The sequence below is a fragment of the Salvelinus namaycush genome, chromosome 24 (assembly GCF_016432855.1).
Source record: "Salvelinus namaycush isolate Seneca chromosome 24, SaNama_1.0, whole genome shotgun sequence".
NCBI classification, from domain to species: domain Eukaryota; kingdom Metazoa; phylum Chordata; class Actinopteri; order Salmoniformes; family Salmonidae; genus Salvelinus; species Salvelinus namaycush.
Window position 1 is genome coordinate 15,977,582 of NC_052330.1, and position 25,781 is coordinate 16,003,362.

General features: G+C 44.3%; 1 protein-coding gene across 1 annotated transcript; it reads left to right on the forward strand.

Moving 5' to 3' along the window:
* The first annotated feature begins 563 nt into the window (after positions 1 to 563).
* LOC120019348 (patched domain-containing protein 1) lies at positions 564 to 25,501 on the forward strand. The gene is made up of 3 exons (XM_038962641.1): positions 564 to 1,112; positions 3,570 to 4,050; positions 23,820 to 25,501. The coding sequence occupies exons 1-3, from the start codon at positions 564 to 566 to the stop codon at positions 25,499 to 25,501; spliced, it is 2,712 nt and encodes a 903-aa protein (XP_038818569.1).
* Positions 25,502 to 25,781: the final 280 nt, after the last annotated feature.

Here is a 25,781-nt window from a genome sequence, read left to right on the forward strand (position 1 = left end):
TATGTGATTTATCAAATACACCCACGTATAAAATACATCTAGCATAGCCTAGGCTACTGGCTATTTAGCTTTAACAGTATGGTTCTCATTCATGAGGTATTGGGAGTGATTTCAGGAAGTGCATTTGGCCATTGTGCAACCAGTGAATATTTCACGACTCTTATGGCCATTGCGCGTGTTCCTAAAATAACCCACCATCAGCATTTCTCCGTCTTCCCCCTTCAACCAGCACATGGTTACAGTCAAGTAGGCGGCACCGATAGTGTAGTTAGAACTTGGTATGCAAGCACATCAGACAGCCGCAGGTTGCTGCTATTGCAGCAGGAGCAATAGGACTAGTCACGGATCTGAGGTTAATAAGTGGGAGAAATGGCTTGAGATTAAACCCAAAAAAGCAACGAGAGATGAGCAATATCTGACAGTCTTGTTGGAAATTGCTGCAGTGCTCTTTTTCCAGGTGTAGTGTATTATCATACAGATTGAATAAACTGGGCAACGGAGTCTCATGTCACATGTGCTTCATAGGAAGAAACGGGGCATCTGCAAGCTGGATCTGGAGGAGGATGCTGCGGCAAATGATACACAGAGGGCTCAAAGCTTCTTTCTACTGGCTGGGCTTATTTGTTAGTAGGCATCCGGTTTTTTTCCTCACCGTTCCCGCAGTCTTAACCATCATTTTCGGATCTACAGTGCTGAGCAGATTCAAGCCCGAAACGGACCTCGAGATACTGGTTGCCCCGACCCACAGCTTTGCTAAAGTAGAGCGGAGTCTTGCGAACAGCCTTTTCCCCATCGACCAGTCAAAAAACAAGCTGTATTCCGACCTGCACACCCCCGGCAGATATGGCAGACTGATTCTACTGGCTAAGTCTGGGGGAAATATATTGGAGCTAGCCGACCAGGTCCTGCAGGTTCACAAGCAGGTGTTGGATTTGAGTGTTAATTACAAGGGATTCAATTACACTTTCGCTCATCTCTGTGTCCTGAGCCATCAGGATAAGCGATGCATCTTGGATGATATAATTACGATATTCGAAGATATCCGTTTAGCTATTCTGTCGAATTATACTTTCTCGAAGGTGCCCGTGAGCTATCCAAATACAACCTTAAAGGTAAGAAGGCGAGAATTCGGTTTTATTATAGTAAAATGATAGGCTACAATGTTTATGTTGGCCGCAAGCATCAATTACCGATTTTAGTGTCAGAGAACGTGACTGACACGCTGTGTTATAAAAAATAAAAAAAACGAATTACTTGGATTAGCAGTGGGACAATGTTTCTGTAATGAGACCATAACCCACTGTCTGAAACCTGCAATAATTTCTCAATGAACGCAATAGTTGTATTCACTAAGCCTATTATGTAGGCTGCTGATGTCTTCATTTCAGGCAGTCAAGGCAAGGAAACACTCAGAATAGATTGATTGAATTGCCGGTGTGTAGGCTAGTTGTTAGCTGCAGGTTGTGAATTGGCGGCACAGCCCTGCACTGCTCCAGTATACAGGGAATGTCCCCCTTCCTATTCTGATGCAGTGTCTTTCTCCCTCTCCTGCACATATATAATGACATAGCTGATAGACTAGTATGGGCCTGCATCCCGTCTTCCCCTGTAAAATATTGTTATGCCTCCTAAATGTATGCTGTGATTGCAGCCCTCTGCAGATGTATGGCTAGGCTGCTAGGCTACCTCTGCCCATGTCATTTTAAACAGTAGGTTATAAATTAGGTTTATATTTTAATCAGCTGTTACACAGTTACAACAGGTAGCCTAATTTTACAACAGGTGACCAGATCTGTTGCTAGTAACATGGCACTTTGAGCCCATTAAATTAATGAGTGTAGATAGAGCCTTAGGTAATAATCTACCTTGAGTGAGAGTCATTATGCTGGGTAACATGAGTAGCCTAGTCACTGAGTGGAAAACTGTACTGTACTAAATAATGCTTTTGCTACACAGAGCATCTTAAATTGCAAGGCACATGTCTAGCTACTGTGTCTCCTCCAATATGAGCATTTCTAGTGTGAGCTAGCTAATCCTCCTGCACCAGGCCTAGCTGTGTAATGCACGTGGGCCTGCTCTGTTCATTCATACTGGGCTGTCCCTAAATCACTTCTAGACAGCACATCCTACTACCGTTCATTCCTCTGCATCCAAGGCCACGGTCTCCATGCATTACTATTGCAGCTAGTTGCCTGATTCCCTATATGTCTCTGGCCCTTGTGCACCCTTTGCCACCAACCCCTTTCACCTCATCGGGGTAAAAGGCTTCCGTTTTAAGGTTGGAATATACTGACCATATACTGACCTTCTTTTCCACCCCTCTTTGGCAGATACTTCCATGGCGCCATGCGTTGTGTGGTGTCGTCTGCATCATTGATATTCCCCGTCTGTCTGAGCTGAATGTCTTGACACATTTGTTGCTCTTCATTCAGTGCTGTGATATCAGCTGGTGGCTTTATTCATGTGCTTACTAGTCTGATGCTAAAACAAGCCACGTCACTGTACTACGAACGTTTACATCGCTGGTTGGTATGTCAGACTTTCATGTCGTCTGCTTGTTAGAGGAGTCTTTGTGGTGTGGGGTTGGCTATAATGTCCAGGCCCACTGTTTTAAGAAGCTCTTACTGATTACCCCATCTACATGATAATGATAGGGAATGAATGGCAGTAATACCAGGCAATTCCCTGTTCTGCTGACAGTGCAAGTGATATTTAATGACAATATCCCATGGAATCATTCATTTTCTGACGTTAGAGTTGTACAATCAACATCAAGTATTGTATTGAAGCGATCCAGGATTGTCTGTACAGTACAGTAGGCTGCAGATTACAAATAGTGATCAAATCAGACCATCTAGGGCCCTTGTCCGAAATGAACAAACAATGCTCTATTACATTTGCATAATTTCACAATTGGCTGACAAGTTAACTGTTCCCCCACTTGTCTAGGAGATCCATCTTCTCTGGAGGACAGTTAAGTGGTGTCCTATATCTCATCTCCACATATCAGTCACCTTCTGGGGGAATGAATATCACTGCATCCCTATACTAGTGGCGCGCCGATCTGATAGGACAAAATATGCCTTTCTAAAAACAACTAGGCAGCCAGTGATTGGTTTAATGTATGTCTTATTCAACAGTGTTTTAGGAATCATACAGTACAGTGCATGTGCTCTGATTCTGTAGTAGCTGTAGTAATCAGACATGTTCAGGCATGATTCCCAGATACACAATTTACTATAGTATAAATGATGGGAATAGTTTATCATAGTGCAATTTTACTATTGCTTAGTAAATATGATATTATAACATTATTTATCTTACCGTAAAATGTATTAAATGTGTCATTATCTCTCCTGCAGGGAATTCATGCATTATGTAATGGTTGATTGATGGGTCACAGTGTTCAAATCATTCACAAGGTAATCATAATCCAAAAACATAACCGACTGTTGTTATTTCAGGCGACAGAAACCAAACAGCATATCTCCAGCTATGCTCTGTAGGTACTTGAGATTCCTCTGTCAGTGTGTCTGATAGTATCCTGTCTGCTGTGCTCCATCTCCCAGGACGGTCGTGTGTCTTTCATCGGCCACCAGCTGGGTGGAGTGGCCTTCTCGCCCAACAGCCGAGACCAGCAGGTGAAGTTTGCCCGGGCCGTCCAGATCACCTACTACCTCCGCAACCATGGCCCCGTGGTTCAGGACGTCATCGCAGAGAAATGGGAGAATGCCTTCTGCGCCCTCATCACGCGCCTGTCCACGCTCAGCGAGGACCTGCACATCCAGTCTCTCACCTCCTTCAGCCTGTGGAGGGATTTCCACCAGACGGGCGTGCTGGCTAAAGGGGAGGTGCTGGTCAGCATGGTGCTCCTCCTGCTGGCAGCCACCATCTCCAGCTCCATGAGGGACTGCCTGAGGGGGAAGCCCTTCCTGGGTCTACTGGGTGTGCTCACCATAGCCATCGCCAACGTGACTGCAGCTGGCATCTTCTTCATCTCCGACGGGAAGTTTAACTCCACGCTACTGGGGATCCCCTTCTTTTCCATGGGTGAGTCTGGAGCTGCTTAGTCTTATCAGGGGAAGGCATGTTGCTGATTGGGGAGAGGATTAGGGTAATTGGCTGCTGTGGGCTTCCTCGAAGAGGGCCACCCCTTCCTCCACTGATTGTTTTCAGTTTGTTTTGGTGGGAGTGTGTTGAATTGTGTTTGTGTGTGTGTATGTGTGTGTGTATGTGTATAAGTGTGTGTGTATGTGTGTGTATATGTGTGTGTGTATGTGTGTGTATATGTGTGTGTGTATGTGTGTGTATGTGTGTGTATATGTGTGTGTGTGTGTGTATATGTGTGTGTGTGCCTGCCCTGCATATATGTGAGTGTATCTAACATCAGTACAACAATGCTCGATATTTCCCAAATAATCATCAGATAAATGTTTTAATCAACTATTAAATCACAATTAAAATTCATTGTATTACGTATGTTACAAAGCACTACTGTACATCATCTAATGGCTGCAATAAAAAAGCCTGATTATTTAATTTTTGTATGAAAACTTTGAACTGAGTTATGATAATCTTAACAATCACAAATTGCAGGCTACTTATAACATTTATATTTTCTAAATAGATAAACTCTTTATGAAAGTGCATCTACAAACATCTCCATCTTAATTGTCCCATTGTCTGTGGAGGGTAATACAAGTTTCCTGGCAGAGTTTTTACTCAAACCATTCTAAGCCACAGTATCACAAGGCGATCTCCTGTGTATATGTGGTTTTCTGCCATATACAGTAACCTATTTTCCCAGTCTGAAAGGTTCAGAAGTCAGTCAATCCCTGGAGGCTGACTAAACTACTCTGACGTGAATAAAGTAAGAAGCAGGAACAGGAGGCAGAGGCATCTTGGTGACCTGCAGGTTGTGTCTCACCAGGGAAAGGGAGGAGGAGAGAGAGTCAGGGAGGAATGGCGGGAGGATAGACATAGGCAGGGAGGAACTTAATTAAAGGGGCAATCTGCAGTTGCTACAACCATTTTTTGTACTTATAAATTAATGATATGTACCCATTTATTCATGAAGAAAATAACTTATTAATGTCTCATGAGCTTAGTTCAACTGTTGTACCCCATCAGAACTCAAAATATAAGCTTGTTTTACTCCAATGTTAGTTAACAATGTAATTTTAAACAAACACTATGCAGCTTTAAAACATGGTTAAAACTAATGTTGATATTGTGGATGGTCAGTCCTTGCATCCATAGCTCAGTCTATTAATTTGAGAGTAGTTACATTTCTCCAGCCCCATCCCTCAGCTTTTACCGAAACAGAGAGCGCTTTGTTATTGTTTCAACTGCCAATTGCTGCTTTAAATCACTAAATACATGTGACAGGTCCTCTGAGACTAAAGATTTCCACCACCAGGGATGACACTGTAGTTTCTCACAAAGTAAACAAAGACTGTACTTGACTCCATCCTTGTACAAAATTTGTTTTGTAGTTATCCTCGAAATGAATGCAACATGATTATTGCCAGACTCAAAGTCCAAATGATATTTTAGTTCTGTAATGTTAAATCATCTGACGAATTGTACTTAACCAATCAACGATAATCTTTTTGGACTGGGCCAACCCCCATGAGGGCAGTCGACTCTCACCACATGTCAGTGGACAACTGTAAGATGAGACAGACGGACAATCTTAACAGAGTGCACCTTTTCATGTATTTTACCAACTATGTCTACCTGGGATGTCATCTTAGTGAAGCCAATTACTGTATCGCTGAGCTTGTCAGTTCTCGTCTCCCTGGGTAGATAGTTGTTAACTGGAGGAAAAGAGGGAGAGAGAGGGCTTTGTGCCAGGACTCATGAAACGTACATGACACCACTGGCAGGGTACTGCCTGTTGTTCTCTCTCCACCAAATGAGCTGTGGACATTCACCTTACCTACTGTACTGTAACTCACACACTATTCACTTTGCTGTAAATGAGTACTTACTTTCTGCAGTTCTTCTGAACCCACTGTTTTACAACATGTGTTATTCTTTGTCCTAGAAAGATTTCACTCTCACTACTAAAACATAAATCATTGTCAACAAATTGTTTTAAAGGACCAAATTAAAAAGTGTTGACGCTGTGTGTATGCTTAGCAGAATGGTTTTGCAGGCAGGCACGGTGGCCTTTGTGGGAGTTTTACTCCATTTAAAAGTAATTGATCCTGTTTCGTGACTACTGAACACTACCCTTGAAGAACTGGTAAAAGCCAACACCTAGTATCTAAACCATGCCTCCTAAATCTAGTCCACAGTCAGATCAATCACAGTGAATGCTCTACAGGAAGTCCTTTCTGATTTACAGAGTTTGCATTTTCCTTTCTGGAAAACATCATTCTGGAGGAATTGATTTTATCCCACAGGCTAAGACGAATAGTGACACTGGATACGGCTGGTTACAGGCACACAATGTGGTGAACACTGGTCCTCTGAGACCCAGCTGGCCGCTGATGGACTGGAACACTGATGACACGTTCATTAATATTATTGTCATGAGCGTAGGATGATGATGATTATGGATGTGACAATTTCTCAGCCATTATGATTATGGCCATAGTATCATGACACAAGGCGAGACCCAGATGCAGACACAGGAGGCAGATGGTTGGAGTCTTACAATATTTTTTAATCCAATAAGGCAAGAGAATGGTCGTGGACAGGCAAAAGGGTCAAAACCAGTTCAGAGTCCAAAAGGTACCGAAGGACAGGCAGAATCAAGGTCAGGGCAGGCAGGATGATCAGGCAGGCGGGAAAGTAGTCCAGTCAGGCAGGGGTCAAAACCGGGAAGACTATCAAAAGAGAATAGCAAAAGGAGTACGGGAAAAACACGCTGGTTGACTTGACTAACATACAAGAAGAACTGGCACAGAGAGACAGGAAACACAGGGATAAATACACTGGGGAAAATAATCGACACCTGGAGGGGGTGGAGACAATCACAGGAACAGGTGAAACAGATCAGGGCGTGACACATAGGGAATACAATATTCTTTAGGGCTTGATTAGCAAGAACCTTTGAATTGTACTCAGATTAGTGTCCAGGAACAGTCCTATCAGAGAGTGATTGCAGCAGATATGAGAAACATTCTGAGAGAACTCCACAGTGAATCAATGTCAGGATGAGGGGATGATTTTATTTTAGTGTATGTCAATGCAGACAGTTGTTCCATGTACAGTATACAGTATGGTCGAGTTAGAACCGTTTTAATTTTCGAGTGGCGACACTGAAGATACAAGATACGTATATATATTTTGTTGGCAAAAGCCTGTCCACCAGGACCAATGAGAATGGAGAAGGAAGCGGTGGGAAATGCTACAACTGATGTGTTTGGTACCTAATGAGCACACTGAATAATAAGCATGAGTGGAAGTGGGATTTACAGAGAAGAGGGAATAAGTAAACACTGTAGTATAGCTGGTTGAGGATTGCTTTTCATTAGTAGTGTGTTGGTTATTATCATTCATGATCAAAAAGTCCATGGAATGAATGGATAATGTCGATACACCACCGAAGAAGAAATCACCACATTTACTCATTCCACGTAACACATTGATTCCTAAGAGCAGTCAAAGCAATATAATGTAGGTTCACAGGCAGCTGATGCACTTCTTGGGCCAATTTGTCACCACTGTTGCGTCACAGACAAGTCATTCGTATTCAGTGCTGTCACTTTCCTGACCTTATTTCCTTTGTTTTGTCTTTGTTTAGTATGGTCAGGGTGTGAGTTGGGGTGGGCATTCTATGTTATGTGTTTCTATGTTGGGTTCATTTTCAATTAGCCTGATATGGTTCTCAATCAGGGGCAGGTGTTTTACGTTTCCTCTGATTGAGAACCATATTAAGGTAGGCTGTTCTCACTGTTTGTTTGTGGGTGATTGTTGCCGTGTCTGTGTTTGTGCGCCACACGGTACTGTTTTCGTTCGTTCGTTCGTTTGTTCACGTCGTTTATTTGTTTGGTATTTTGTTTAAGAGTTTTTCCGTCTTCGTTGCTTTATTAAAAGATATGTATTCAACCCATGCGGCGTTTTGGTCCGATCCATGCTCCTCTTCAGACGAGGAGGAAGACGAGCGTTACAGAATCACCCACCAACCAAGGACCAAGCAGCGTGGGAAAAAGCAGCAGCAGCGATCGCAGGATTTCTGGACATGGGAGGAAATTCTGGACGGTAAGGGACCCTGGGCACAACCTGGAGAATATCGCCGCCCTCGTGAAGAGCTGGAGGCAGCTAAAGCCGAGAGGCGGTGGTATGAGGAGGCAGCACGACGACGCGGTAGGAAGCCTGTGAGTCAGCCCCCAAAAAATTATTGGGGGGGGCTACAAGGGAGTGTGGCGAAGTCAGGTAGGAGACCTGCGCCAACTCCCCGAGCGTACCGTGGAGAGCGAAAGTACGGTAGACACCGTGTTATGCGGTAAAGCGCACGGTGTCTCCTGTACGTGTGCTTAGCCCGGTGCGGGTTTTTCCACCTCCCCGCACTGACCGGGCTAGATTGAGCATTGAGCCAGGTGCCATGAAGCCGGCTCAACGCGTCTGGTCTCCAGTGCGTCTCCTCGGCCCGGCATACATGGCACCAGCCTTACGCATGGTGTCCCCGGTTCGCCAACACAGCCCAGTGCGGGTTATTCCACCTCCCCCCACTGGTCGGGCTACGGGGAGCATTCAACCAGGTAAGGTTGGGCAGGCTCGGTGCTCAAGGGAGCCAGTACGCCTGCACGGTCCGGTATATCCGGCGCCACCTCCCCGCCCCAGCCCAGTACCACCAGTGCCAACACCATGCACCAGGCTTCCTGTGCGTCTCCAGAGCCCTGTTCCTCCTCCACGCACTCTCCCTGTGGTGCGTGTCTCCAGCCCAGTACCTCCAGTTCCGGCACCACGCACCAAGCTTCCTGTGCGTCTCCAGAGCCCTGTGCGCCCTGTTGTTGCTCCCCGCACTAGCCTTAAGGTGCGTGTCCTTAGCCCGGTACCACCAGTTCCGGCACCACGCACCAGGCCTACTGTGCGCCTCAGCCGGCCAGAGTCTGCCGTCTGCCCAGTTCCGCCTGCACTGCCCGTCTGCCCAGTGCCGCCTGCACTGCCCGTCTGCCCAGTGCCGCCTGCACTGCCCGTCTGCGCAGACGGCACTGGGCAGACGGGCAGTGCAGGCGGCTGCCCAGTGCCGTCTGCGCTATCCGTCTGCCCAGCGCCGTCTGAACTGCCCGTCTGTCCTGAGCCTTCAAAGCCGCCCGTCTGTCCTAAGCCTTCAAAGCCGCCCGTCTGTCCTGAGCCTTCAAAGCCGCCCGTCTGTCCTGAGGCTTCAGAGCCGTCCGTCAGACAGGAGCCGCTAGATCCGCCCGCCAGACAGGAGCAGCCAGAGCCGCCCGCCAGACAGGAGCAGCCAGAGCCGCCCGCCAGACAGGAGCAGCCAGAGCCGCCCGCCAGACAGGAGCAGCCAGAGCCGCCCGCCAAACAGGAGCAGCCAGAGCAGCCCGCCAGACAAGAGCAGCCAGAGCCGCCCGCCAGACATGACCTGCCAGTGCCGTCAGCCAGCCATGACCTGCCAGTGCCGTCAGCCAGCCATGACCTGCCAGTGCCGTCAGCCAGCCATGACCTGCCAGTGCCGTCAGCCAGCCATGACCTGCCAGAGCCGTCAGCCAGCCATGACCTGCCAGTGCCGTCAGCCAGCCATGACCTGCCAGTGCCGTCAGCCAGCCATGACCTGCCAGAGCCGTCAGCCAGCCATGACCTGCCAGAGCCGTCAGCCATTCATGACCTGCCAGAGCCGTCACTCAGTCCGGAGCTGCCCCTCAGTCCGGAGCTGCCCCTCAGTCCGGAGCTGCCCCTCAGTCCGGTGCTGCCCCTCAGTCCGGTGCTGCCCCTCAGTCCGGTGTTGCCCCTTAGTCCGGTGCTGCCCCTTAATCCAGTGGGGTTAATATGGTTGGTAGCCATTAGGAGGAGGCCACGGAAGCGGGGATTAACTATGGTGGGGTGGGGACCACGTCCAGAGCCAGAGCCGCCACCGTGGACAGATGCCCACCCAAACCCTCCCCTATAGGTTCAGGTTTTGCGGCCGGAGTCCGCACCTTGGGGGGGGGGGGGGGGGGGGGGGGTACTGTCACGTTCCTGACCTTATTTCCTTTGTTTTGTCTTTGTTTAGTATGGTCAGGGCGTGAGTTGGGGTGGGCATTCTATGTTATGTGTTTCTATGTTGGGTTCATTTTCAATTAGCCTGATATGGTTCTCAATCAGGGGCAGGTGTTTTACGTTTCCTCTGATTGAGAACCATATTAAGGTAGGCTGTTCTCACTGTTTGTTTGTGGGTGATTGTTGCCGTGTCTGTGTTTGTGCGCCACACGGTACTGTTTTCGTTCGTTCGTTCGTTTGTTCACGTCGTTTATTTGTTTTGTATTTTGTCAAGTGTGTTTTTCGTCTTCGTTGCTTTATTAAAAGATATGTATTCAACCACGCTGCGTTTTGGTCCGATCCATGCTCCTCTTCAGACGAGGAGGAAGACGAGCGTTACAAGTGCTGTGCTGCTGCTGCCACCAACCTTGAGTCAATGGCCTCAGATAGAGTATGTGTGATACAGACAGACACTTGGTGGGTGTGGCACGCTACCAGAGACAGTCCAGATAGCTCCTCCTCAGTACGTCAGCTCATTGATCCAACTCATTACTGTTATTGGCCTTAGACTGAGGAGGATTGTGTGCTATATGCACACACACATGGATGCACGTAGACCCATTGCCTCCAGGACACATACATTGCAATTTTGTTTAAATACATACATAAGGGCGCTCCAGCCTGTGACGCCTCCACATATGATTTAAGAAAATCATCAATGATAACACAATGAAGCTTATAAGCTTATTTACATTGTGGTCCAATACATTTTGTTCAAAACATACACTTTCCGATCCAATAAATTGACATCTTTCGGAGAGTAAAAGTGAGAGAGCCTTTCTGTGTGTGGTCACACATGCACACATGCTCACACATGCACTACCCACTCGCACATGCACGAGCACACTAGCAGGCAGCCCCTGTCCTGTTTAAAATTGTAAACAGGACAGGGGCTGTGTGGTCATGGCAAACATGCTCAAGTTGCTCCGGGAAGGAATATGACAGTGTCCCCCCCAATCAGTGAGCGAGACCACACACAGACATGCTCTCTCACTCTTTCTCTCACAAACACAACCACACACACAGAGAGAGAGAGAGAGAGATTCACACAAATCAATGCACCTCGCAGAGCAGACCGAAAGATGTAAATGTATTGGATCGGAAAGTGTATGTGTTGAACAAAATGTATTGATCTGCTCCTGCTCAAAGGAGAGAGAAAAATATTCAGGGAGACATTAAAGCCATTCTGATAGAGCTACTTATCGCTAATGTCCTCAAGCATGACATATAGCATGTCATTAAAAACTTCTTAAGGCTAGGTGTCCCGCTAGCGGGACAACTTCCGGTGAAACTGGAGGGTGCGCAATTCAAATAAATAATCATAAAAATTATGGATTTTAAACATTTAGGTACATACAAGTGTCTTATATCGGTTAAAAGTTTAAATTCTTGTTAATCTAACTGCACTGTCCAATTTACAGTAGGCTTTACAGCGAGAGCATGTGTAACGGTAGTCATATTCCTCCTCCTCGGACGAGGAGAGGCGAGACGGATCGGACCAATACGCGGAGTGGTTAGTGTTCATAATGATTTAATAACAAAACTGAACACTGAATTACAAAACAAATAAACGAAGTGCAGAAACCTATACAGTACCGTGTGGTGAAAAACACAAACACGGAAACAAACACCCACAAAACACACGTGAAACCCAGGCTGCCTAAGTATGATTCTCAATCAGGGACAACGATTGACAGCTGCCTCTGATTGAGAATCATACCAGGCCGAACACAAAAATCCCAACATAGAAAATCAACCATAGACAAACCCACCCAACTCATGCCCTGACCAACTAAAATAAATACAAGACAAAGGAAAACAGGTCAGGAACGTGACAGCATGCCATGCGATTGTTTGAGGACGGCGGCCCACATCAACATATTTTCCACCGGCACAGGTTTCATAAATTCACAAATAGCGATTAAATATTCACTTGCTTTTTGAAAATCTTCCTCTGATTTGTCATCCAAAGGGTCCCAGCTATAACATGTAGTGTCGTTTTGTTAGATAAAATCCTTCTTTATATCCCAAAAGTCTGTTTAGTTGACGCCATAGATTTGAGTAATCCACTCGTTCAACATGCCAAGATAGGAATCCGAAAATGTACCCCTAAACTTTGTTTCATAAAGTCAAAATATGTTTCTATTTAATCCTCAGATACCCTAAAATGTAATTATACTATAATGTTTCAAACGGAAAGAAGTATGTTCAATAGGAAAGCGATATTAGCAGGTGCGTGTCCTCTGTCGCGTGCATACACGAATTTCCAAGTCTGTATCCCTGTAGAAAAACTCATATTTCTTCCTCATTTTGGAAGAAACAAGCCTGAAACCTTGAACAAAGACTACTGACATCCAGTGGAAGCCATAGGAATTGCATACTGGGAGCTAGAATTAATGATTTCCCTATGCGGTCCATTGGAAGAGCATAGGCTCAAAAACAAACAAATCTGGTTGGTTTTTCTTTGGATTTCCTCCTACCATATCTATTGTGTTATAATCTCCTACATTATTTTAACATTTCTACAAACTTCAGAGTGTTTTCTTTCAAATGGTACCAATTATATGCATATCCTGGCTTCAGGGCCTGAGCAAAAGGCAGTTTACTTTGGGCACGTCAGTCAGGCGGAAATTGAGAAAAATAGACCCTAGCCTGAAGAAGTTTTTAAGCTAGCGGCTATTTAATATCCCATTGCCGTGCTGGGCAGGACGCAGGGAGATTTCTTGGCAATGCAGCAGCTAGTATGGCATTTCCATGTTCATCCAGGCAGAGAGAGGAACCACTCATCGTGCAAATCAAATCAAATCAAACTGTATTTGTCACATGCGCTGAATACATGTGTAGACCATACCGTGAAATACATACTTACAATCCCTTAACCAATAGTTGAATACAGGTAGATGATGGGTAGATGACGCCTACTTTCCTCTATCTGAACTTTTGCCCATACTATGGCCATACTAGGCCTATGTTTTGCCCAGATTCATTCACGTCATCTATCTTGTCTTTGGTTTTATGCCTGTATAAAGACATAATGAACAAACATCAAGCATCTCTTTTCTGTATTTTCTCACCATTTACTCCAGTTTACAGCAGTAAGAATTAGCTTGATGCTGTTTTAAGTGATCTGCCTTGTGGTAAATAAGCAGACGAGTATCGAATGAGGAGGAAGACACTAAAGATGAGAATCAATGCGGTGGTATGTTAGGGTAATCCATCTTTAATTGAACAATCAGCAGGAAATGTACTTTGACTTGACAGATGTGTTCCTGCCAGGGCTGTATTTCCTTCTATTGGCCTCCCAAGCCAGGTCGCTCCAGTTCATGATAAGATCTAGAACAGCCACCATGTATTTATGTCTAGATGCCAATTTATGCTATTATTTTCTAGACAAATACTGTGTTGATACTGTAAGGTTTATAGTCTATTTAATCAGCAACAACAAAAATGATATAACTGTGAGAATGTTTCCAACAAGTCATCTTGAATCCCACAGGGTTATTTAGCTTTTTGTGGTAAAACATACCTTGAAGATATGTCTGAATAGGTCCTTTATTTGGTTCCATTTCTGAAGTGGAATCATAAAGACTCTCCCCCCACTGCAGTCATGTATGATGTCTGAGAGAGCAAGTGTCAATAAAACTTTACAACAAAACTGCATCCAATAAGTTGTTCTTGAATTTATGTGACCCAAACACTGTTTTGCATTACAGAGTAAACTAAAGTGCCCATAACTGGAGAAACTGTTTTGAGTGTTTTGGAGGATTATTCTTTTGGTGTAATATTGGTAAATGTACCAACATTTTTACTCAGAGTTTTAAATCAGGATGATGCTTGGCTGATATTGTCACGGCTATTGACATGGTATTGACATGGTAACTGTAATGCCATTTTATGGGCTGATAGGCAATAGTTGGATGTTGAAGGTGCTTCTTTGTTTCATTGTGAAATCATCAGATGGAAGCCACACATGCACGCACAAGCACACACCCTCTCACTCACACTCACTCACTCTTACAAATCAACTGTCTTTCTGGATTGGTGTATGACTGGAATCAAATTACAGAAATCAAATCCAATAGAAACCAATATACCTTGTGTTCCCTCAGGAATGTCATAACCCTGCACAATACGGAGATATGTTCTAACTGCACACAAACATACAGACCTACAGAGTAAAGAGGGTTTCTTCTCCTCCTTTGAATTTCTAGTGCAGCCACCATGAACACAAGGTTTTAACAATTCATGCTAATTAGTTTTCTTCCAGGAAGATAAACCTTCAAAATGCAAATTAAAGCATTTGCTGTTCCTTACCCGCAAGAATGTTTCCGGATCTGTTTCTGCCAAACGGGACTCCTGCCAGTTTTACCGTAAAAACATACAGTTGAAGTCGGAAGTTTACATACACTTAGGTTGAAGTCATTAAAACTCGTTTTTCAACCACTCCACAAATGTCTTGTTAACAAACTATAGTTTTGGCAAGTCGGTTAGGACATCTACTTCGTGCATGACACAAGTAATTTTTCCAACAATTGTTTGCAGACAGATTATTTCACTTATAATTCACTGTATCACAATTCCAGTGGGTCAGAAGTTTACATACACTAAGTTGACTGTGCCTTTAAACAGCTTGGAAAACTCCAGAAAATAATGTCATGGCTTTAGAAGCTTCCTATAGAATAATTTACACAATCTGAGTCAATTGGAGGTGTACCAAGACCTCAGAAAAAAATTGTAGACCTCCACAAGTCTGGTTCATCCTTGGGAGCAATTTCCAAACACCTGAAGGTACCACGTTCATCTGTACAAACAATAGTACGCAAGTATAAACACCATGGGACCAAGCAGCCATCATACTGCTCAGGAAGAAGACACGTTCTGTCTCCTAGAGATGAATGTACTTTGGTGAAAACGCGCAAATCAATCACAGAACAATAGCAAAGGACCTTGTGAAGATGCTGGAGGAAACAGGTACAAAAGTATCTATATCCACAGTAAAACGAGTCCTATATTGACATAACCTGAAAGGCCGCTCAGCAAGGAAGAAGCCACTGCTCCATAACCGCTATAAAAAAGCCAGACTACGGTTTGCAACTGCACATGGGGACGAAGATCGTACTTTTTGGAGAAATGTCCTCTGGTCTGATGAAACAAAAATAGAACTGTTTGGGCATAATTATCATCGTTACGTTTAGAGGAAAAAGGGGGAGGCTTGCAAGCCGAAGAACACCATCCCAACCGTGAAGCACGGGTGTGGCAGCATCATGTTGTGGGGGTAGATGGCATCATGAGGAAGGACAATTATATGGATATATTGAAGCAACATCTCAAGACATCAGTCAGGAAGTTAAAGCTTGGTCGCAAATGGGTCTTCCAAATGGACAATGACCCCAAGCATACATCCAAAGTTGTGGCAAAATGGCTTAAGGACAATGAAGTCAAGGTATTGTAGTGGCATTCAGAAATTCCTGACCTCAATCCTATAGAAAATTTTTGGGCAGAACTGAAAAATTGTGTGCGAGCAAGGAGGCCTACAAACCTGACTCAGTTTCACCAGCTCTGTCAGGAGGAATGGGCCAAAATTCACCCAACTTATTGTGGGAAGCTTGTGGAAGGCTACCCGAAACGTTTGACCCAAGTTAAACCATTTAAAGGCAATGCTACCAAATACTAATTGAGTGAATGTAAACTTCTGACCCACTGGGAATGTGATGAAAGAAATAAAAGCTGAAATAAATAATTCTCTCTACTATTATTCTGACATTTCACATTCTTAAAATAAAGTGATGATCCTAACTGACCTAAGACAGGGAATTTTTACTAGGATTAAATGTCTAGAATTGTGAAAAACTGAGATTAAATGTATTTGGCTAAGGTGTATGTAAACTTCCGACTTCAACTGTAACTGGCTTTACCAGAGCGAGCCTGCTATTGTGTGAGCTCACATTTGTAATAATAATTTATCACCCTTAATGAAACTCAGACACAAGTCAAAGTAATTGATTTAGAGTGATATGGATATGGGTCACAGAACTATGAAATGGGTTTGATCCATCCAGAGAAATAATGAATATATAATGTACCTATGTTTGACAGATACATGTAGATATGCATAGACATAGAACCAACCATTCTGTCCCATACAGTATTTCATGTTATAAAGCAGTTCTATTGATCTTACTGAGCCTGCTTCCGATGAACATAGAACTAATTAACTGATTACACTAACCTCTTTTCCATCCATAGTTTTTATGCGAGTAAAGTCATATTGTATATAAAAACAAATCTCGACAGCTGTAATGGAAACAGGAAGTTTCAGTAGAATTTTATAAATGTCAACAGATAATTTGTTCATTCGACATGGTGGGATCTTTTTGTGTCGGTAAAATTAATTATTGGGGAAATGGCGGTGGGAACGCCTTTAAGTAAATATTGATATAATAACCATTATCTCGAAGTACATTTGGAGTCACCCGATGATATGTTGTGTGGTCCTCCCACTACGACTCGGGAAGCCATGCAGTTTATTAGGCAACAGATGGAATAATTTATGATGAACTTCACAGCGTGGTGAAAGTGCAAGGTGATGAACGTGATGCTGTTTTCCAATAAATATTGAGGGTCTTATTCTGGTGACATGGTGATCGATGCTTGACTGCTGTTTGACAAGTAAAAATATTCTCGCTCTTGTCCAGAGCACCTAACAAATCAACGCTATTGGACATTATTCTAACGAATACCCCTCACAAATACACATGGACTGGGATATTCTGTAATGATGTCAGTGATCGCTGTGTTAGAAATAAAAAAAATGACCAAAGCCAAACCCTGTTATATTTTTAAAAGACATTTTCGACAGTATGATGAGCAAGCGTTCTTACATGATCTGTACCATAATAATGACAGACTAAGTCTGATTCCCCATGTTGACACTGCCTGGGACTATTTTTATATAAAATTTGTGTCGATTTGTGATAAGCATGCCCCTGTGAAGAAATGTAGAATCAGTGGAAGGGACAATCCCTGGTTTTCAGATAACTTGGCAGAATTGATTAGAAAGAGAAATATCTCTTGGGCTCAAGCTAGACATACAAATGTTCCTGTTGACTGGGCCTCCTTCAGAGCGCTAAGAAACAAATGCACAGGATTGATCAGGAAGTCCAAATCAGATGACTATTTAAATGCAGTCACAGAGAACCTAAACAACCCTACCAAGTTCTGGAAGCTAATCAAATCAGTGTCAGGTTCTAATGTCTCCTCTGGCCTTCCTGACCATTTAATGATGGATTCTAATGAAGTGAAGGATAAAGCCAATATTTTAGGGTTTTTTAACAAGCACTTCATATCTGCTGGTTCAGTTTTTGATAATGGTGGGGCCCAGGCCTCTAATGTAAACTCTGTTCCAGTCAACTATGATATAGGCCCTCATGTGAACCATTTTAACTTTGAGCCTGTTTCTTATACTGAGGTCTATAAAGCACTAAAGGCAATAAACACAAAAACATCTGCAGGTCCAGACAACCTGGACCCCTACCTCTTAAAGATAGCAGATGGTATTATTACTGAACCTGTGGCTCACATTTTCAACTTGAGTCTCTTGACTAATTCCATACCCCTCCCACTGCTAAAGGGTGGAGATCCCTCAGATGCTAATAACTATTGTACCATCTCTAAACTCCCTATCCTGGCCAGTCTATGAATCCCTAGTGAACTCACAGTTTAAAAAATGTCTTAATTGAAAAGAACATACTGAGCAGGGTTCCGTCTGGCTTTAGATCGGGGCACAGCACCACAACTGCAGCTATGGCAGTGGCAAACTACATCATTAATGCACTTCATAAAAAGCAACATTGTGCTGCTCTGTTTGTGGATTTATCAAAGGCCTTTGAGTCAGTTGACCATTAATTGTTGCTAGCTAGACTCAGAAACATTGGTCTCAATGAAGGGGCAGTAAATTCGTTTAGGAACTATCTTTCTGACAGAACACAATGTGTATATACTGACAATCACAAGTCTAGCTTTCTTGAGATTAATAGAGGTGTGCCCCAGCGTTCCATTTTAGCTCCTGTGTTGTTCTCAATTTTTATTAATGATTTGGGAAATGGGATGCAACCAGCAAAGTTACATCTATATGCAGATGATACAGTCATATATTCATGTGCTCCTTCTCTGGTTCAGGCTGTTGAAGAGCTCCAGACTGCTTTTCAGTCACTGCAGGCCTCCCTTTATGGTCTCAAACTGGTCTTGAATATACAAAAAACTAAATTCATGACCTTTACCAGAGCTAGAACTCTGCCAGAGAACGTTAGCATTGTCACATCTGGTGGCTTTCCATTGAAAAAGGGTCATCCTACAAATACCTAGGTATTTGGTTGGATGACAAGTTGTCCTTTAAAGTTCATGTGGATGATCTTGTGACAAAGCTTAAATTGAAAATGGGTTTTTATTTTCGGAATAAGGCTTGCTTCCCACTTATGGCTAGAAAGAAGCTTGTTCAGGCCACATTTCTCTCTGTAATTGATTATGGTGACTTGTTGTATATGCATGCAACCTCCTCCGTCTTACAGAGACTGGACTCTGTTTATCATGCATCCTTGCGCTTTATTACAAATGCCAAGTCACTCACTCACCCACCATTGTACAATGTACCAAATGGTAGGTTGGACCTCACTTTATATGCACAGAAAGATACATTTGTATGTGTTCATCTACAAAGCCCTTTTGGGTAAACTCCCTCTTTACCTCTGTAGTCTGGTCTCCTTCACCACCAGCAGTTACCATACCCGGTCTGTTAGGTGGTTGCTACTTAAAGTCCCCAGGACATTCACAGTATTAGGCAAGACTGCCTTCTCTTCTTGTGCACCAGACGCATGGAATAGTTAAAAATATTGATGGGAGACTGTTACAGAGGAGTGTAAATGCTTTTTTAGGCTGGATCATGTTGTATTGTATTGTTGTATGTTTTAATTATGTAATGTATTGATTGTTGCTGCCTTCTTGGCCAGGTCTCCCTTGAAAAAGAGACTCTGGGTCTCAATGGGCATTTCCTGGTTAAATAAAGGTAAAATAAAATAATCATCTCATTATGTAGACTAGACAACCCGCACAGCCTACTGGCAATGAATTTTTTTGTTCAACCTTTATTTATACAGGTTTTTCTCATTGAGATAACATTTATTTTTCAAAAGAGACCTGGTCCAATAACAGCAGGGGGAACAAAGTTTCAGACAAAACAACTTACATGCACTAACACAACATTAAACAAAACTATAGACACACATACAGTACAGGGGACAGTATTTATTCCCTTCCAATTAATTCATTTTATTTGTCCCCCATTTTAACTCTGTAACAGTAATTTATGATTTCCCATGTATTCCTGAAGTATCAAACATTCAGTTCTATCTTCCCCATCCACACAGGGACACACTCCTAAAGACACGTCACACTCCTGTTGGAAATATCAAGATTCACGGCTGAAACTGAAAGTTTACAGTAGAGCAAACTCTGCCACTTTTGGGTTTTTAGATGTGCACTCAACAAACAAACAGAAACAACATAAAAGAGCCACAAAACAAACTTGTCTCTGATTCTGTTTGTACAGTATATCATACATTTGTCAAAGGAATTTGAAGATGATTGATGTTCCAAGTGCAGTGAAATCTTTATTTACACAAGGTGGCTCTGTTAGTCAGCAGATTTTTTTATTTAACTAGGCAAGCCAGTTAAGAACAAATTCTTATTTTCAATGACAGCCTAGGAACAGTGGGTTAACTGCCTTGTTCAGGGGCAGAACGACAGATTGTTACCTTGTCAGCTCGGGGATTTGATCTTGCAACCTCGTTTTTTATATCTTTCATATGTTTTCCAACATGCTGCAGGTTTAAGGAGTAGCCTGATAGTACCTCTGTGTGTGTGTGTGTGTGTGTGTTTGTGTGTCTCACATCCCTCCACTTCTGACCGTTAGTGTTGAGTTTCTCCAGATGGCTGGGCATTCCCTCTCCATGCCTCAGGGCAGGCAGTGAGTGGATGTGAATGTGCTGTACTGTGCTGCTGGCAACACATGTGATGCCCATGTGTAGGCTAGCTAGGCTGCCGCTGTGTTTGTAGGTCTGTCTTCATGGCTTCCCTCTATCACTCATACAGTACTGTAGGCTTCACTCATTGCATCTGTAATCCACTGCAGAGGGATTAGCTCACCTACAGAGAGAACAAATACTGCTAACTAGGCCAGGGTTTGGACAAAAGGCATATTTTGGAGTAGACAGCACTGGGAAATCTGTAGCCTAATGAAAGCCTAACGAAAGATATGCCTCAAAAGTCTAGCAAGAGCTAGTTTGTTGTTCTGAGGGAAATAGAATGATACAAAAATATTTAAAAACAGGTTATTATCTAAACACCTCATTGTATTAGAAATGTTGTCAAGATATTACATTTGACATTAGTTTACTTCGATATTGGTAAGCTATACTCCGCAAAGACGCATTCTCTATTACATACTACTCATCTGTCTTTTTACTCACAAAAAAAATCCAATATTTGCTCTGTCACATTACCTGTGACAAATGTATGTGGTTTATAAATCCCTTTCCTCATCTGAGATTGATGTGTTTTCTGCCTGTGTGCCACTGAAGTTTTAGAGCTGTAATTTGGTTTAATGACTCAGGCTCGGGGTTGCGGTCTCCCTACTTCCAATAAGGGTTTCAGTTCCTCAGTGTCGTGCCTGAAACGGTCCACCAGAGGCCTTTGACAAACTGCCCTCTTAAGCTCAATGGAACGTTGTGCCTGGGAGCTGCGGTGGACATGAAGTACAACCTTTCATCTAACCGCCTGCCTCCTCTTGAGACACCGTTGGCCACAGCCTCATGGCACGCCGCATCTGAGATCATTCCCCAGGTGTTGTCCTCCGTCCGTCTGGAACACAATTTACAACATCATAAAATGTTTCCCTCCTCCTGAGAGAGTGCGGCAGGTGTGCCCCCCTAGCCTATTGCTCATGGCTCTAAACGTCTTGAGATGTGTGGCTGTCCTGTCGGTTACAAAGTGTCTTGACTGTTTGGCTAAGGGTTGTCCGTCCGTATGGCGATAGGACAATCGTTAAGATGAGATTGCGAAGGATCAAGAGGCACTGGTTTTGTTTTATTGGCAGATTGATCTGAGTTGAAGCAATGCTAGGCCTTAACCTCAGCCCATTCTGTATGAGCTGCCAACAGTATGGATCTACAGCGCATGAGGGTTTATGGCTGGGAAGGCCAGTGGACTGCAAATTGAACATTCTGAGCATAACATTCTCTGTCTACAGGAAAGCTTTGAACAGTCCTGTTTTCAGACCTCATGTTTGATTGATGAGTTTGGATTCTTTCAGACATTGCATTTCAGACATTGTGTGCATATTGGATGTGAGAGTGTCTCCTCAACTGTTTGAGGTTGCTCTGCTTGAATGAGTATCACACTCGTGAATATGTTGTTTCTGAAAGTGCTCTCACCCCTTAATTTGAATTCTGTTCAATTCCCTGTTTTACATAGTGGTTTCTTGTTAAAGTAGCAGAATTCTAAAAAGTAAACCTCAAAGTAATCAAGGTGAAACTGTAATCTTCCAAGTGTGTATTCATTAAACAGTATTATATCAATACGATCAAGTTTTTGCCCAGAGGCAAAAATTGATTGAACATATTCCCCAAACTACAGTCTTGTTCTTCACTTGTTTCATAACTCTACCTATACAGAATGATTAGATCAAAGAAAGAACTATGCCCATGTGCTCAATTATATAATTATATATGATCTTTCGACCCAAATTCCTGGCGAGTTACCAGCTTCCATAGCCCTGCATTCTCTGTCTCAAACAGTAAAGACAGATAACACCATACCTCAGAGAGATCAAGCATCTTCATTACTGGGGGAGTGTATCTCCTTCCCTCCCCCTCCTCTCTCCCTGGTGCTTCCCTCCCATGTGTTGCTGCATCACAGGCATCCACAGTGTATTCCCGCTAGCTCCCTTCACACACAGCAGCCACAGTGAGCAGGCAGGCGGAGTGTCAGAGGGAGGCAGAGCAGCAGACTTGTATGAATCAAGCAGCCAGCAGTGCTCCTGACCTTGGCCAGCCCGGCACTCAGCCATGATTAGAATATGCAACAGGGATTCATACAGCCACGTGGGACACATCTGTATCACGCCGAGAGTGCCTCCTCGCGTCGCATGGCGTCTAGTCCTCTTTATCCAGATCCTCTCCCTGCTTATGGCCAGCTTCACATCTTACATTAGCTAACAAATGCAGCGTTATAGCAGCATCTGAAGGGAGTGATAACATACTGTATTTATCTCTGTGGAATGGGTCCTACATGGAACCCAAAAGGGTTCTACCTGGAACCAAAAGGGTTCTACCTGGAACCAAAAAAGGTTCTTCAAACGGTTCTCTTATGGGGACAGCCAAAGGACCTTTTTAGGTTCTAGATAGCACCTTTTTTTCTAAGAGTGTAGAGTTTCATGATAATGGCCCTGTCAGGGGTTCGGTGGAATGGAATGAGAGGAGCTTTGTTATTGGCTGTGTGTGGAGGCTAATTCATTCCCCTTTTTCTTGCACACATCTTAGTCTGCACAAAGTGAGTGGAAACCCTGTCCCAGTCTTCCTTATGAAGTTTTTATGTTTTACATCAACATGGTGACATCAGACCAAGGCTTTGGTAATGGAGATATTATCTGGGCATATTTTACCAGATGGGCCCAACGTTATTATCCATTCCCCACCTGTGACTCATAAATCACATCCATGTAACCCAGGGCTTTTCCAATCATACACAGAAATGCCAGATATGTAGAACATGGAAATCATGGGTACCATCCTTAGTGAATAATGTTAGTAAACTGCTGCATATACTGTAGTGCGAAATTCCCACACACCATCTAAATGAACTGACACTAACTAATTGACTTGTACCGCAGCTTAATAAAACTAAAAGCAAGCCAAGTAAATCCACCTGACTCATTATATTGGCCTAATCCTTTATAGTTAATTAACTTTTTTTCATTGTGTCAAATGAGTCTAAATTTATGACGCCGTCGAGAGCGAGGAACCAACCAGGCAGATTTTTCAGGAAATCTTTAAAACAGTGTGGACACTGCAGACGAGCCAAATCCACAACTCCCACTGAAATATTTAGGAGATGGAGGAGCGTTAAATTTATTCAAATGTTTCAAAGCCAACACATTCATGGCAGGCAACTCCCAGCCAGAAATATGTCAAACTATGGGTGTGTATGTAATATTTGTGTGTGTGTGTGTGTGTGTGTGTGTGTGTGTGTGTGTGTGTGTGTGTGTGTGTGTGTGTGTGTGTGTGTGTGTGTGTGTGTGTGTGTGTGTGTGTGTGTGTGTGTGTGTGTGTGTGTGTGTGCGCCTGTGTGGGTGAATATGGAGAATATGCCCCTGAGTGCGTCTATTCATGTCTATTTTTATAGCTCATGAGCAATCCCACAGATTTAACTCACATGCATTTTTACAATGCATGTGCTGTATTATATTAATTTTAAAATGTTACCATACTTATACACAGATCATGAGTACTGTGTATTCACTGGCATTGGCATTAACAAAGTATGTGTTCCTGTCATTTCAGGTCATGGAACCAAAGGAGTGTTTGAGCTCCTGGCGGGCTGGAGAAGAACTCGAGAGAGCCTTCCCTTCAAGGAGCGCGTGGCAGACGCCTTCGCCGACGTGATGGTATGCTATACCATGACCAGTTCCCTCTACATCATCACCTTTGGCATGGGTGCCAGCCCCTTCACCAACATCGAGTCGGTGAAGATCTTCTGCCAGAGCATGTGCGTGGCCGTCCTGGTCAACTACTTCTACGTGTTCTCCTTCTACGGTTCCTGCTTGGTGTTCGCTGGTCAGCTGGAGCAGAACCGCTACCACAGTGTGTTCTGCTGTAAGATCCCCTCAGTGGAGTACCTGGACCGCCAGCCCACCTGGTTCAAGACCATGATGAGCGACGGCCATGACCACGTCACTCACCACGAGGTCTTGCCCTACCACAACCACTTCATCCAGCACTTCCTGAGGGAGCACTACACGGAGTGGATCACCAACACCTACGTCAAGCCCTTCGTGGTCATCCTCTACCTGATCTACGCCTCCTTCTCCTTCATGGGATGTTTACAAATCAGTGATGGATCCAACATCGTCAACCTCCTAGCCAGCAACACGCCCAGTGTGTCCTACGCCACGACCCAGCAGAAGTACTTCAGTAACTACAGCCCTGTGATCGGCTTCTACATCTATGAACCCATCGAGTACTGGAACTCCACGGTGCAGGAGCACCTCACAACGCTGAGCCATGGCTTCAACAAGATCTCCTGGATGGATAACTACTTTCAGTATCTGAAGGTGGTGAATGTGAGCGCCTCGACCAAAAGTGATTTCATCACCATCCTGCAGGGCTCCTTCCTGCGCAGCCCGGAGTATCAGCACTTCATGGAGGACATCATTCTGTCCAAGACAGATGGGGATGAAATGGAGATCATCGCTTCCAGGATGTACCTGGTGGCACGGACCACGGAGAAGACCAGGGAGGAAGTGGTGGAGCTGCTGGAGAGGCTCCGCCCACTCTCGCTCATCAACAACATCAAGTTCATTGTCTTCAACCCCACCTTCGTCTTCATGGACCGTTACAGCTCCTCCGTAGTGTCGCCCATCCTCACCTCAGCTTTCAGTGTGCTCACCATCCTCATCCTCACCTTCTTCCTAGTCATCAACCCTCTGGGGAACTTCTGGTTGATCCTGACCGTCACCTCCGTAGAGCTGGGGGTCCTGGGCCTCATGACCCTCTGGAATGTACACATGGACAGCATCTCTATCCTGTGCCTTATTTATACTCTAAACTTTGCCATGGATCACTGTGCACCCCACCTGTATACCTTCGTACTGGCCACGGAGCACACCAGGACCCAGTGCATTAAGATCTCGCTGGAGGAGCACGGGGCGGCCATTTTGCAAAATGCCTGCTGTTTCGTTATCGGGATGTTGCCCTTGGTGTTTGTGCCTTCCAATCTGACCTACACACTGTTCAAGTGCTCCCTCCTCACCGCAGGCTGCACAGTGCTGCACTGTTTCGTTATCCTGCCTGTGTTTCTAACGTTTTTCCCCCCATCCAAAAAAAGGCACAAGAAGAAGAAACGGGCCAAACGGAAAGAGAGAGAGAGGGAGCGGGAGATGATGGAGAGGGAGAGAGTGAGGGAAAGGGAGGAGATAGAGTGCATTGAAGTCAGGGAGAACCCTGATCATGTGACTAACGTCTGAGAGGCCGTGTGTCTGTGAGCAGCGAACGTTGAGCGTCAGCAGGACGGTCTTCAGTGATTGGTGGATGAGGTGTTGGAAGCCTTTCCTAAAGTGAAGGTGGCCATGTGGTGTAGCACCTCACAGGGCCCAAGGGGTTAGAGCTGACCGGTCCTCAGAGGGAGGAGGGAGAGATAGGCTAGCAGCCATGACCCAGCCAGACAGCCAGCAGCCATGCTGTCCAGAGTAGAAACCAGACCAGATCAGACCCATAGATCAGCTACGCCTTCAAACTGGATGGGAC

Coding starts and splice junctions, on each gene's coding strand:
- LOC120019348 (XM_038962641.1), top strand. CDS start 564: ATGCTGCGGCAAATGATACACAGAGGGCTCAAAGCTTCTTTCTACTGG. Junction 1,113..3,569: donor ATCCAAATACAACCTTAAAG/GTAAGAAGGCGA, acceptor TCCATCTCCCAG/GACGGTCGTGTGTCTTTCAT. Junction 4,051..23,819: donor GATCCCCTTCTTTTCCATGG/GTGAGTCTGGAG, acceptor CTGTCATTTCAG/GTCATGGAACCAAAGGAGTG.